This window comes from Taeniopygia guttata, chromosome 3, assembly GCF_048771995.1.
Source record: "Taeniopygia guttata chromosome 3, bTaeGut7.mat, whole genome shotgun sequence".
NCBI classification, from domain to species: Eukaryota; Metazoa; Chordata; class Aves; order Passeriformes; family Estrildidae; genus Taeniopygia; species Taeniopygia guttata.
This window is the reverse complement of record NC_133027.1, coordinates 21,468,963-21,484,215: the sequence shown is the minus strand read 5'-3', so window position 1 is coordinate 21,484,215 and position 15,253 is coordinate 21,468,963. Positions and strand designations below refer to the sequence as shown.

Here is a 15,253-nt window from a genome sequence, read left to right as displayed (position 1 = left end):
TTATAATAGTTAAAAATTTTAACAAATTCTCTATTTAAAACTATGTTCAAAAGCACTACAATAGAATCATAACTATAATGCTTTACTCTACAGGAAAGGATTTAAGAAATACAAACCCTCACAGCCTAAACAATTTCTTGTTAAAAAATATTTATCATATACTTCTTCATAATCAGATATAAATTTTTATAATGAATTTTATACTATGTACTTTTATATTTCATTATTTTCCACAAAGATACTGAAAGATTTACATTTGGTCAAAGAAAGGTACAAAGATTTGAAAACAGCTTTCACACCAAACACTGTCACCTGTCACCTACTTGCGTGACTCATCACACATTTCCTGTTTTATGCTGTAAAAAAGAATAATGAAAAAATATGTTTTGTCTCTTTTAATTAACTTCTCATGAAGTACAAAAGGAAAATATCCACTTACTTCCATTAGGAAGACGAGCTAATACAATTCCACTTCCCCCTCGAGCAGTCACCAAAAATCCAGCTTTGATAACAGACAAAACTGCAAGGCCTTTGGCTTTAGCTATTACATGAGCTGCAAACAGCAAAACCATTTATTCAAGACCTTGTAAGAGAAGTTCTAAGAGAAGGGGGAAACAAAACTCAATATTTAACAAATATGAACACAGGCATCAATTAATCAAAGCAAAAGATTAAAGAAAACTGCAAAAAAAGTTGAACTAATAATGACACCTCCACCACAGAGAACTGCAAACCCAGCTGCAGGTCACATTAGCCTGTGACAATCTATACACTGCCACAACTGCTCCACCTGTCCTGATTAACTTGTATAGAATTAGTTTGTTTAGTGCCACACATTTTTTGTGTGAGTACCCTCGGCAAGATAAACAGAAAACAGGCAGTAATAGCTGACAACCGTGTCTCCACAAATTTTTGGAGGAGTCCAAATTTAAATCGCAGCAACATAGAGCAGCCTAACAAGCTTGCATCATTAGACAGTGTTAGTGGCAAATACTGATGTGTCATCATCCTGCAAATCTTATTGCAGACCTTCCAGACCATAACAGTTAAGGATTCAAAAATGCAACCAGCAAAAACAGGTGGAGAAAGATACTCAGAGAAACACAGAGTAACACCTGCAAAAATAAAGAGGACAGCAGCAAATAAGAGTGCTGAACCAGTATCAAAAGGAAAATCACCCTGATTTCTTTGCTTCAACTTATTTCCATCTAGCTAATTCTAATCAACACAGATATTCAAGAGCTCAAGCTACTAGTCCAGGTTCTCTCTTAAGAACATACAGTTACAGGGTTTAGCATGAGACAGTCTGTCCATCCAGGGGGAAGCCTTCCAGTGCAGGTATCTTGTAGCAGTAATCATTCAAAAGATCTCTCCCAGTAAGTAACAGCTGCCAAGATTACAGCAAACTAAATTACTTCCAAAATACTTTCAAAGAAGTTATGGCGCCCGAAATTTTCATTCATCCATCTAAGTTGTGGTCAGTGGAAACAGGGAATTGGTGAAGACATCATGACTGCAACACAGGGAGTGCTGAAGGTTTTAGCTGAATCAAAGCATTCTCTTTACTCACGTGGTATGATTTTATCTGGTCCATTTCTGGAAGTTATTTCTGTAAATTCTCGTAGTATTTTAGCAGCCTTTTTAGCTTCTGACTTCAGGTTGGAAGGTATAGGGTTGTTCACTGTAAAACATGAAAGAAATAAATTATGGTCAGTTTAGGATATCTCATATGAAAAAAACAGTATCATTTGTATGGGAAAAATGATTCTTTACAGAGAGTAAGTCAAACAAACACAGAAAAAGCAAATATAATGAAGTCATCTTCTGCATCAGATCCACATTTTGTTTCTGACAATTTTAACTGAAGACACCACTTAATAAAACACACAAGCCTGATTCTTTTATGCAATCTCTTTCTCTTGCACATGTTCAGAATCCACACTGGTAACAATAAGGGTGTTTGAGACACATCCTTAGTTGTTCCTGTCACTATTTATTTATAGGTTTATTGCACACAAATTTGTCTAATGCCTTTTCAAAACTGCTGATACTCTGCCATTGGAATTCCTGCAGCAGAAGTTTACCTTCTACTTGAAGAAATAGGTGCTCTATTTTAAATTAATCCGCTAGTTACAGTGAATGTCCGGTAGCTCAAGTATTACAAGTTCTGGTGAATACCTAATGCATTCAACTTACCTACCACCTTCATCCTTTTACATATAGTCAAAGGCCCCCGACTTCTCCACTCTTTCAGGAGTCTCAGCCAAGTTCTTAGTCTATCCTCAGGGTAGCTGCTCCATCCCTGACAGCTCTAACTGCAGTTCTCTATACCACCATCAACTCTGCTGTCCTTCAAACAGCAGAACTAACAGGCCACTGCTGAGCCCTAAAAGTTTCATGCCTCTTCAGGATGCTTCTCTTACAAAGCTAAACGTGTGGCATGTTCTGAAAGTGAACAAAATTCAGTTTCAGACAAAGAAATTTTCTTTAGAGATCTGCTTCCTGTTGAAAGTCTTACCAGTATATTCTTTCCAATGTGATCTAATATAAACCATTCATGTATTTCAATTGAGGAAAAAGCAGAGATTAGTGATAAATTATGTTTTACTTTATAAAGCTGCAGAGTACAGTAGCAAATACACAAAATCTTGAAATCTACCCTCTAAACTGACAAGATCATAAAGTCCACAGAATCGTGTTGATTCACCATTTTGATCCACCATATCTGTTGTCACTAGTCGACGACTAAACATAATCAAGTATTATAAATTATCAGTATTCTGCAACATTAGAAATACCATTTATGTATGAATAGTAATGTTTCACCTGTAGATTTCAAAAAGAAGCCTTAGTGCAGTTAAAGACATCGGAGTTAGTCTTTATTATTACATCTACTAAAATCCCTCAGAGTTACCTAAATTATTCTTGTTTTCCTGTCTGGACATAACAACACTCACTATTTCCAAGTTTATCAGAACCAAACTGTCCAAACCAACTAACACATAAATATATTGACAGACTAAAGATGCATCTAGTCTCACATCACATCTCTGAAAAAACTAGCGACACCATTTCCATAAAATTCTACTGTTCCTAAATTCACAAATGTATTAGAAAGACTGTGCTTTGAGAAACAACATTCAGTCAAAAAGTGGACTATTATTTTAATTGGCATTCCCTGAACATTCATTCACCTCTTCACTCTGGGCACCATTTTCGCCCAAAGCCAAGAAGGTGAGGACTAAATACATTTTGAGGTTACATCAATGAAGCTTAGAGAGCAATTCAGCTCAGACCAAGTGAAGCGCATAGCAGCAAGTCAGCCAGGTTTCTGTCCAGGCTCCCTTGGCTAGAACATGATATGCCTCCATTTCTCAAAGAGAAGAATATTCCTCTGGTATGTTCTCCAGGCAAGAAGGAAGATTCCAAAAACAGGAGAAATTTTGAAAGGTGAATATCTGGATTAGTGTCCTCTGAGGCAGCTTGAAGCAACATTTTGCTTTGGTGAAGATGCAGTAAGTACAACCTTGTTGGAGAGTTTGAAGTGACATCAGCCACTAGAAGGCTGTGCAGAAATATCAGACTCTCTGGGAACAAAAGGAAATACAACAAAAGGAATGCAACAGACTCTAAACCACACTGCAGTTATCAGAGTAGAAGTACTAATTCTATCTCCTAATAATCCCTTCTCTTTTCAGAAATTAAGATGATAGTCAAGACCCTGAGTGTGAAAGGATAGGAGAAGGTGAAGCTCTAAGAGCTCAGGATATTCTGAAAAGTTCCTGGCATGTGAATTTTCTCTGACTATTACAGTACTAAAATTGTCAAACTGCTTGCAGGAGTATTGAACGTGCCTTTCTTCTGTGGCTGGAAGGCTTCCCCAAGCTGGAACATGGCCACATGGCAAGAGGAGAGGCCAGAGTAGCTCAAATAAAACACAAACTCACAATTGCTTTTCCTAAATTAACAAACTGGGGTGGAGCAAATGTCTCCATTACTTCTGTTGTTTGTACGTCACACTGTGTTTTCAAGGTCAGAGGGCAAACATGACCACCATGTTGTAAGAGAAAAATAAGATTTATGTTTTTGTATGGAGATAAATTGAAGGCAGTCCCAAAAAGCATATTGCAACACCATTCTGCTCAAAAAGGCACAAAGAATAAACCTAGCATATTGTAATTTGTAACTAATAATTAACATTGTAATACACAGTGCATGTCCATTTGCAAAATCAGGTGAACACTTCTATATGTAGGTTTTCACTTAAGATACTTTGCAAGTCTAGAGGTCTCAAGTTTGGGAAGGGTCACGTATGCAGTCTACCCAAAACACACATTTCACGGTACTTAATTTTTCACATGGTTTAGTAAGATTAGACTGTGGTAAAATGGACAATTATGTGCCTGATCATGCAGGACTTCTAGCAAAGTGATCAAGGCAATGAAAATAAGACCTGTACACTGGAGATAAAAAACACTGGTGAGATGAAAACACTGGGGAGTTAAAAAACACAACTAATCAAAAGCAAGCATTATCCAGCTTCTAGATTAGAGAAATAAGATAAACTTCTGTTCTCTTCTTGTTTACCCATGCATTCCTTCTTCCCCTTTGCTTCTCTTTGGCTAATCTCAGAATCTGGAAAAACATCTCCAATTATTCTTCCTGAAGTAAAAAAAAACAAAAAAACCCAAAAAAAACCCAAAAAAACACAAACAGAAAAAACCCAAAAAAAACCCACCAAAAAAAACCAACCAAACAAACAAAAAAACCCCAAGCAGCTCATATTTCATACAGATTAGAAGAGAAATCCCTTAGCTAAATCCGTTGAGAAAATGAGGTGTTTTCTTACCTGAAAGTCTGCAAATAGGAATAACAGAGTGGGGGGAAAAAATAAAATCACAATAGAGTTCTTGTAAGCATTTTCAGACTTTAGATTCAGAATTGCTTCAGAAAGACTTGATGGTTGCAAGCAAACACTGTGTACATGCCACTGTGCACATAGGAGCTACCATTTAATTGAAGATTATTCAAAGCTGAACTTCAGGAGTCAGCAAAAGTAATACTGTTACTACCTCACTGTTCCTTCCCCTCTCAATACATAACTGTTTGCTCAGAGCAACCTGCTCTAGTCCAAGGTGTTCCCACATACTGCAGAAGGAGTTGGATTAGATGTCCTTCTTCCTTTCAGCCCAAACCATTCTATGACTTTTCTGCACTATGATTCCAAAGACTGTATTTTAAAATACAAATTTTCCACAGAAAATAGCATTAGTTAAGCAAATTAAAATGTAGGTATTTCCACTCCAACCTTTCTAAAAGGTTTTTTTCCCCTCTTTTTGTGTGTGGATTTTTTTTTTAATTTTTTTTTTTGTCATTTTGGGGGGTTTTGTTTGTTTGTTTCTTTAGTTTTTTGGGTGGTTTTTTTTTTTTTGTGCCACATAGTTTGAGGGTACCTTTATCATCAGGGAATGGAGAAACTGGAGAGACATTCATCTAGCTATACTCTACAACAACAAGCACAGGAAAGCTTAACTTATTATCCTCAAACTAACATCAGAAACTTCACTTTCTCCCTGTATCACTTGTTTCCTGTATCATTATTTTTTTTCTCCGTTCCTTGGGTAGCTGTTTCTTCTGCATTCTTTAGGTAGTTACAGGAATTCACTCCTCCATTATCCTTTGCTTCTTCCCTTCCTGCCACAGACTAAAGTAACACAGGATTATTTTTCTGGACTAAGACACAGCAGGTGGATTTGACAACAGCATTCCGCCAGTTACTTTGCATGTGGCTAGACTTGTGCCCTTTCAGAAGCTGAGAAATGGATGATATTTCTAAAGCACAATAGAAGGACAGAGAGGGGAAAAAAGGGAAGGAAAAAAAAGAGGTTGAACATGCTACGAACTGAAGAGCTCAAAGCTACACCTTGTAGATAAGGGCTGCAAGTAAGATTTTAATTGACAGTAGCAAGTATGAAAATTAAAGTGACATTAATTGGCAAGCAAAAATGGCAGAGAGGTTTTAACAATGGGCAGGATGAATAGGCCACCTGATTAAACACTTTCATGCTGCAAACCAACACAGTTACTCAAAGTGGTAACCATATGATTCTTTCTCCAGTGGCTCACGTTGAGTTCCTTTACTTACTTCCATAACATTGTCTAGATACTAAGGAACTGGCAGGATGCCTACAGGAGCCTTGAGGAACAGAAGATCTGTTAAACAAAAAAAAAAAAAAAAACCCAACAAAAAACAAACAAATCCCCACCCTGACCTCAATTACGTACAATATGATGCCTGATAAGCCCTGGCTGGACTCCCATTTTGGTGAAAGCTAGAACCACAGCAGAAGAAATACAGTATTTTTATCACTGAGGAAAGGGGGAAGCTTGGCTCTCCCTCTTGGGCTATGCCACACTCAGGATTTTGTCAATAAGAGTTTAGGATTATATAAGGACAGAGTCAACAATCAACACTAAAAAGGCAAAGTTTAATGGTTTTATATATAGTGTATATATAATATGGCTGAGGCCTGACTCTTACCACTTGATTTTAGATCAATCAATTTCATAAAACTTTGTCCAAAGGCAAAGAAAAGGCAAAGAAAATTATTGGTTTTTAAGTAAAAAAACACCCTAGTAAATAAAAAATAGCACAAATATGTCAGACAATTCAAAACTATTCACTTTTAAAAAAAGGACACAGAGGTTTGCGCTGTGATGCAATGGTGTCCCAAAATACAATAGAAATAAAATATTAGAGTGAAGGCAGAGGAGTAAATTCTTGCTTCTATTATTTTAATCACTCTGTAAACAGACTGAATTGTAAGTGGAATTTCTGTGACCTCAAAAATTATTTCAGCATTTGTCGATTTATCAAATTATCCTCTTCTCTCACAAGCTTGCCTTAGGATTTGGTTTGTAAAATTAGTTCCTCAGAAATTCATTTAATATTTCAAGTCTATTGAAAAAATCATATAGACACATCTGCTTTTTAACAAAAATACTGTATGAAATATTTAGATATAAGCAGAATTTCCATGTTCCGTTTACCCCATCAATAACATACGTAATAACCGTGTAGCACTGCCTTCACTATTAGCTTTTAAGTATGCATATCTAATTGTCTGTTTTGTATTCAAGCACTGCTCAGGAAAGAGGCAACCAGGAGCAATAAGGCAATAACATCTATCAGGAGGATACACTGACTGATGGATTTGGAATGCCGTGAACAGCGAATGCTCAGCTGGGAGCAAGCTTCATTTGCACTCCTGCTTGTTGTTGGAAGGAGAAGATATTGAGCATATGTGAGTCAGCAACACAAACCCCATGGGGGAATATCACACCAAAATTGATTAACTGCTTAATTTGTAAGCTGATGAGGCAAATGCGTCAGCCTCTAATTTACATTCTGACTAACAGTAATAATTTACTGGCTGAACATTTGGTGAAATTATCTGAGCAAGGTGCATTAAAGAATAAATAAAGCCTTTTTTACTTAAAAGCTATAACTAATTCTGATACAATCAAAATTATGCTGAATATGAACAGATGAAATAAAGCCTAGTGGCATTATGGGACCCCAAACATCAAAAGTACAGTTTCAAAGATCAAATGACAAAGGGGAGAAAACATACATGTTGCCCATGTAAGTTTGAGATTTGAAGTATTTGGTGAAAAGTGGTTTTTTGGGTTTTTTTGGATACAAAAAGAAGAAAAACAATGACAAATACCTCTATGAGCCCCATACAGTCTTTGCTTTCACTTCACTAAAAAGCACAGAAACAGCACAAGAATATATTAAGGCATAGCAAATACAACAGAGAACATTTAAAATTATGTACATTCATAAACAGGAAAATTCGCATAGTAAAGAAAAGTTAAAGAACAACATTTTAATGGGAAGGAGAAACCTGAAAAACAAGACTGTGCAGCACTGGAAAAGGGCCTAAACAAGAAATTTCAATTTGGATCTACAGTTAAAGAGATAAAGGCAATTTTGGTTTCACGATGTGTAACACCATGATACTGTGGTAGCCAGCTCCAGCTTGGGATTCATCTGGTACTTGGAATTCCTCGAACAGCATGCCAGATGTGCAACATAAGCATTTTGCCCAGCCCAAGAAAATGTGATGCAATACAGAGATGTGGATGACGAGCAGCAGCCTATGCTAAACATGTCTCTGTGAGTCTCTCCATTTATGACTTCCAACACTTGAAGCCAGTGATTGAAAGCAAAGAATCCAGGTTAAGAAAAGATCTGTGGAGTTCAAGGAAATAGCAGGATAAGTTAAATAGGAACCTACCAGAAAAGAATGTTACAAAATAAAGGCAATAACAACCCTCTTTAGTTGAAATCCAGCAGACTACTATTGTCAGAACCTGAGCCCCTTACTCCTGGTTTGGAACCAACAGCAACAAGGAGATACTGTTTCCTCCAGATTCCAGGGACGATGAACAAGGAAAGGCTTAGAATGTACACTTTGAACATCCTGTTTATGGTACAGGCAAGAAGTCTATGAAAGCAGTAGCAGGGAATGGGAAAGCATTACTGACACACTGGTTAGCCAATGGGCAAGGCTGTGCAATTCTGACATAGATGCCTTGAGAACAGCTAGGGAGACATGAGACAATAGATAATCCATCCGTATAAAGCAATGAAAGCAGAGCTGTAAAGTAGGAAAACAGGTCGGTCTCTCTACAGGGAAGTTTTGCACTGTACTCATGTATTTCTACCATGATCTTTATCACTTGGATTCCTGAAGTTTTCCCAGCTTCCATGCTTTCACTGCTTGTCAACAACACTGGTGTTAGAAATCAGTGATCTGTCAGTGACATACAGTATGAGTTATCACAGGGTACAAGTACTACAGCAAGCACTACATGGCCTTGCAGAGTGTCAGCTGAAATGCACTGGAAGACTCTAAGTGTGCTTTCACAACCCTAATGGTTTTTATACTGTGAATTAATGTAACTACACTTTATTCCTTCCCCACCCTGGATTACAAGTTGTTTACTGAATGGCATTGCATTAAGCTGGCACTGGTAGTGGTGAGAGAGGCAGAACAGACCAGAAAGGTCTGCAGACCCTGCAGCTGACAGCATACAGAAATCAAGGAGTTGGAAGTATTTTAAGGTTTACCTAAGACAGATGGAAATATATTCCAAACGCTCTGGTGAGCAGAAGAAAAAAAAAAAGTGCTTAAAAATAAAGCTGAAAATGAAAAAAAACCACCAAACCCACTCTTACCCATGTTAAAACCAGCCTGTTTTTCCTTGTTTTACCTGCATAAGCTGCTAAAGTTAGCTGCTGACGACAGCCTGTGCCCAGGAAAAACCTCATGAGCATACTGAAGTTACAACTAAATCCAGCCTTCAAGAATTCAAATATGCAAAAGAAATGACACATAACAGAAGATAGCACCTTCTCTAAAAGGAAAACAGCCCAACAAGTCTATATTTCACAGAGGAGAATCTCATAGACATTGCTAGCAATATAGAAAGCTGAGATATTTACAGTATTTTGAAGAACTTTTTAATGAAGAACATTATAATAAGAAATTATAATAGAATTTGCGAAGACTATATTTCCACAATTACATATATTTATACATTTAAATCACATCAATTTGTGGGGCGGGAGGAATAACAAATGCCATTAATACTTCCAAAAACCCTTCCATAAACTTGCATTACATCTGTATGGTTACTACAAGACAGCTAAGAAGTCAGATAATAGTAGTAACACAGGCATCTATGTTTGGACTTCGGCATGCAAATACACAATATGAAATCAACCCAAAATACAAAGAATCCCTAGTCTTTACTGGAAAAAGAAGTATTTCAAGCATAGAAGGTCTTTCATTGATAGAAATTAAGGAGATAGATGAGCAGATTTCTTCCTTTGTTCTAATCTCTAGAAGTCTGTATGTTTGAGTTTTTTGGGGTTTTGTGTGTGTGTGTGCTCCTAGGGGTCTTTAAAATATATGAGTTATGGAAATTAAAATACTTCTGTTGTAACTCTAAACCTGGAGAGGCAAGCTGCCTCACCCCAACCTCCATGTGCACTATGTCTACCATTAGCAAGTACTCTAAGATGAGTAATTCTTCACAGCCTTTATTAGAGAGTCATTGAATGGTTTCTGTTGGAAGGGATCTGAAAGATCATCCAGTTCCAGCCCCCTGTAATGGGCAGGGACACCTTCTCCTAGACCAGGCTGCTCAAAGTCCCACCCAATGTGGCCATGAACACTTCCACAGACGAGGCATCCACAGCTCCTCTGGGCATCCTGTTCCCAGTGCCTCACCACCCTCACAGTAAAGAATGTATTCCTAACATCTAATTTAAATCTTCCCTCTTCTAGTTTAATATTGCGACCCCTTGTTCTGTCACTGTCTGTGTAAAAAGTCATCTTTTAGGCATCACCTCTCTCCCTGGAGTTGTCTCTTCTCCATGCTGAACCCAGCTTTCTCAGCCTGTTTCTACAGGAGAGGTGCTTCATCCCTTTGATCATCTCGTTACCTTCCTCTGAATTTGCTCCAACAGGTCCACATTTGCCTTGTGCTAAGAACTGCAGCGCTGGAAGCAGCACTCCAGGTGGGTTCTCATGAGAGCAAAGTAGAGGGGGAGAATCCCATCCCTTGCCCTGCTGCCCACGCTTCTCTGGATGCAGCCCAGGGTGCAGTTGGGTTTTCTGGGCTGCAGGGGCACATTGCCAACTCATGTCCAGCATTTGTCTGCCAGAACCTCCAAGTCCTTCTGAGCAGTGCTGCTCTCAATGAGCTCCTCTCCCTCCCAGTCTGTACCTGTATCTAGGACTGCCTTGACCCAGGTGCAGCACCTTGTACTTGGACTTGTTGAACTTCATGAGCTTCTCATGGTACCACTTCTCCAGCTTGTCGAGGTCCCTCTCGATGGCATCCCATCTTTTGCATCAATGACACTGCTCAGCTTCATGTCATCAGCAAACTTGCTGAGGATAAACACTGATTATAAATTTAAGGCTTTCGGCTATTACTTTTTTAAAGGAGTAAGTAAACTTCATAGTCAGGTTTTGATGCTGGTGTCTTCTAAGCACAGGTATTTTGTAAACTCAGGCTTACAGAGATACAAATTGAGATGTTAGCCGAGGACTTTTTGGAAAGCAAAACAAAATTTATTTGAAATGCCATAATTATATAAAATTACATATCCAAAATAAGCTTAGGCTTTGCACAGGCTATCTGATATAAATTATATGGTATGAAATGTGATAAAAGTAATAATGCTTGTTAGCTGTATCAATATGACTACTGTCATGAAGTGTTGAAAAGCATGAAAGATTTTTTATCAGCTCTGGTATTTACAAGCTGCCTTTTCAAATCTTGCAACCAATTATGTATGCACTTCTAGACCATGGGAGCTCAAGATCTTTCACATGAAATATTCATTCTGTAAATGCTAAAATAATCCTAAAACATGTAAAAAACCCATGTCCCATTTGGTTGTGGCATAATTTTTATAACTTTTCTCCACTGAGAAGAAAGAACTTAACTAATTCAAACACAAAGTTGATCACTTTGTAACTTTATGTGGTATCAGACCTCAGTCCCACGCTGAATTTTCCGTGAGAAAAGCCAAGGAAAAAAAGCCCTGTAACACAGTCTCCTGCCTTATCAAAAGCATTTGACAAGTTGAGTTCTCAGCAGTTTTTGTATTGAAGTCAGCTTGGAGAAAATTCTAATTAGAGATGCAGAATTTTCTCTCGTCTCCTTTTCTGATGAAAGCTGGAATACATGAGGGTAAAATGAGAGTGACAAAACTGAAAAATGTACTTAAAAGAAAAATGTGTTTCCATTGTAGATGCAAGATGTTTAATCTAGGTAATGTTCTTATTTCTAAGGAACTGTGTTGTGTGAAGAGAGTTGATACCTGCCTGAAGCACAGAGGATTTGCTCCAAAAAGTAGATTAGACATCTGTTTGGCTGCACAGGAGGCAAAGTAGTGGAATACCTGTAGCTAAAAACTTAAAAAATTCTTATAATTTTTAGCAATTGCAAGAATACTAAAATCCCAAGCCCACAGTTCTGTAACCAAGTTATAACTTTTGCACTAGAAGAAAGTATATACACAAGTGGCATGAGGAAAAAAATCATTCAATTTGTGCAAAACAAATCATAAAACACCATCTTCAAAAATATAAATATGACAGTGATGTGCTCTAAAACATGCACAAAAGGCAGAGTTGTGCTGGGGGTTGTCTGAGACTCATGTGTGAACTCTAGCAAGAATTTGTACTACAAGAATTTGAATTGCAGGCTTTGGCTCAAACCATGCCACCACACCTATCCACCCTACACCCATGCCCCAGGATGCTGTCCAGTTGAAACCCTTCTAGCAAGTCTTTCATATACACTTATTATAATATGTTGGATGTGTCAACAACTGGCACCAAAGAGGTCCTACCGAACAAGTAAGATAAGTAGCATGACTGAAGCTAAGCCAGAGCTACAAAGTCAGTTCTACCTGTCTCATGTCATCTTAATACAGGAGTTGGTATGATGTGTGAAATTGAGACAGCGGGGTAAGGGGAAAATCCCAAAGGGAATCTTAATTTTGACTTAACTGTATTTTAATAATGAAGAATAAACTTCAAGGCAACCCAAGCAAATTAACATTATGACCCTTTGCACATGGAAGCTTTAACTAAAACAAGGTTGTTTTTATACAAAAATCCTAAACAAACATCTTGTTTATCTTCTCACCAAGGCCAGAAGTACAGAGAGAATAAAAATCTAAGATGAAACCCAGATGTACAGTACACAATAGCCCTCTATGCTACCACGAAAAAACATTAACTACCTAAGCAAAATACAGACTCTGCTTATTTCCCAATCAATACTTAACACTTATGTCAAGAAAACTGTCACCATCATTCTGATTCCTCATTTCCACACTTCATAGATGTCCCAGTTCACTATGTGCATGAATCAAATCTTAGAAGTCAACAATTCCCACAACTAATTAATTCCTACAATTAATCACACAATAAACATTTCTTCAAGCTAAAGGGAATAAACCTTTAAAAAGTGAAGGTATTTGATATTTATTAATCAAGAATAAGAAGAACCCTAGTTCTTCCCTAAGTTCTTAAATTATCTTGTTCACAAGAGCGTTTCTTCTCCATTAAGTCATATAGGTTATCCTTCATAACAGCCCTGCATTAGAGGATCTTTTACAACAATGCAATAACTGTTTCAAAAGCCCCCAAAATATGGCGAGCTTATTACACTAGAAAAAATAAGTCTGAATGGTGAGAAACTATGATATGATGTACAGTGAATTATGTCACAGTCCATTTCAAAGGTATGAAGTTGCCATTAGCTGAAGAAGGCAAAACTTTGTCTTTCTTCCACTGCTGAGGCCTGAAAATGACAGAATCATTTAAGTTGGAAAACACCTCTGAGATCATCAAGTTCAACCTTTGACCAACCACCACTTTGTCAGCTAGACCACAGCCATAAGTGTCATGTCCAGTTGTCCCTTGAACACTTTCAGGGATGGTGACTCTACCAACCTCCTTGGGCAGCCTGTTCCAATGCTTGCTAATCCCCCTTCAATTCAAACTGTGGAATAACACTTAAGGATCCTCCCCAGTTCCCTCCCAAAGACAGGGAAACATGAAAGACTTTGTCTCAAAATTACAGCTAGGCATGTGCCTACATGTGACATACACAGCTACAAAGACAGGGTTTTATAGGAACTCCAGGACAGCCTCTCAAAGCACTCGGCTTCTATAGAGAGCCTCACCCTCCCCAGCCCACAAACACAGAAATGGGTGTGCCGGGGAGGGGAATCCGCTTCCAGTGGCCACACCACAAAGGACTGCAAGTGGCAAAAAACAGGACTGAAGGCACTCTGCATTGCTCAGCTATGTAGTATGGCAGAGCCACATGTGAGAATGCCACAACTGACTCATCTCAGCCTCCTTCACCAAGGCCTCTTCTGACAAGTGAGGAGAGCCCTTGCCCCTGCCTGGCTCCCTACCTCACACTCCGACACCTGCGAGCTGACCTGACAACAGCAGGATGCTGCAGGCCCAGGGACAAAAACCACGCTGCTGATTACCAATCACTTCCACTGCAAAGTCAAATAACTAGGTAATTTTTAAAAAGTGGTTGTACAACTGTATTTACAAAAGAAGCTGCATATGCAGGATAGCATTTCAAGCCGCATAAAAGGAAATGCGCATTTTGCTCCATTCCACAGCAAACGTTATACAAGCTCTTCAGCTTTCATTTGCAAGTCACAGATCTGGCACAAAATTAAGATTCTGGCATTTTTTATTTAACCTCCAAAGTGCTGCATTTTGACCAGAAGACCAGCAGAGCAGGTCTTTAAAAAGCAGCAGAGGAATCCAGTCCTGGCCACACCCGGCCATAGTGGGGCTGCGTCTGCTGCTGTTACAAAACCCAGCCAGGTACAGAGATACAGCATTCAAAATAGCCCAGAAGAAAAAAATATAAATAAATACGTCCAAAAGTTAAAAAAATTATATAATTAAAAATATAAATAAAATATAAAAACATATGTGCATATATATACATATATATATATAATCTTACAATACAATATACATATATATATATAATCTTACAATACATTGTTGGTATATATCACCTATCTATATTATACATAGATATAAAATACAACTAAATAAAACAAACGAAAAACCAGACACTCGAGCTGCCCTGGAAAGCGAAGCGCCCCTGTGCTCAATTTCACCAGCAGCCTGGCGAAGCCAAAGCCGCATTCGACGCTTCTAAGATTTTTACGTGGAGGACGCAGCACACGCTGCGACCCCGGGCGAGAAGGGGCTGCGATCCCGCCCGCCCTGGTACGAGCGCGTTCGCTCCGCCCGCGGAGTGCGGGGCGGCTCCGTGCCCGCCGCGGCTGCCCCCCGAGGAGCCCCCCTGGCCCCGGGATCCTCACTCCTGCCCCCCGAGGAGCCCCCCTGGCCCCGGGATCCTCACTCCTGCCCCCCGAGGAGCCCCCCTGGCCCCGGGATCCTCCCTCCTGCCCCGGGGGATACTCACTCCTGCCCGGGCCGGGGCGCCCCCGCTCCCCCTCGCTCCCTTCTCCTCCTGCCGCCGCTGCCGCCGCAGCCTCACTGGGCGGCGCCGAGGCGGCCCCGCCGAGCCGCGCACCTGCCGCAGGTGAGGCGGGCGGGGCAGGGGCGCCCGCTCCCCTTCCCGGCAGCGGCTCCCCGGCGGTGCC

At 39.3% G+C, this 15,253-nt stretch overlaps 1 protein-coding gene across 7 annotated transcripts in view; it reads right to left on the bottom strand.

The window, feature by feature from the left end:
- Positions 1 to 15,253, bottom strand: part of SH3YL1 (SH3 and SYLF domain containing 1) — a 75,315-nt gene that overhangs the window by 59,861 nt on the left and 201 nt on the right. For 6 of the 7 annotated variants that reach the window (XR_012054875.1, XR_012054876.1, XM_072926390.1 and 3 more), the window contains exons 1-3: positions 15,073 to 15,207; positions 1,571 to 1,681; positions 440 to 553 (exon numbers count right to left, since the gene is read on the bottom strand). Coding sequence is in view for 5 of the 7 variants with exons in the window: in XM_072926390.1 (XP_072782491.1) it covers positions 440 to 553; positions 1,571 to 1,681; position 15,073 (226 nt within the window). In the remaining 2 variants the exon portion in view is untranslated. Of the gene's footprint in view, positions 1 to 439; positions 554 to 1,570; positions 1,682 to 15,072; positions 15,208 to 15,253 lie in introns of those variants that run through there. The other variant, XM_072926389.1, reaches the window with a different exon arrangement.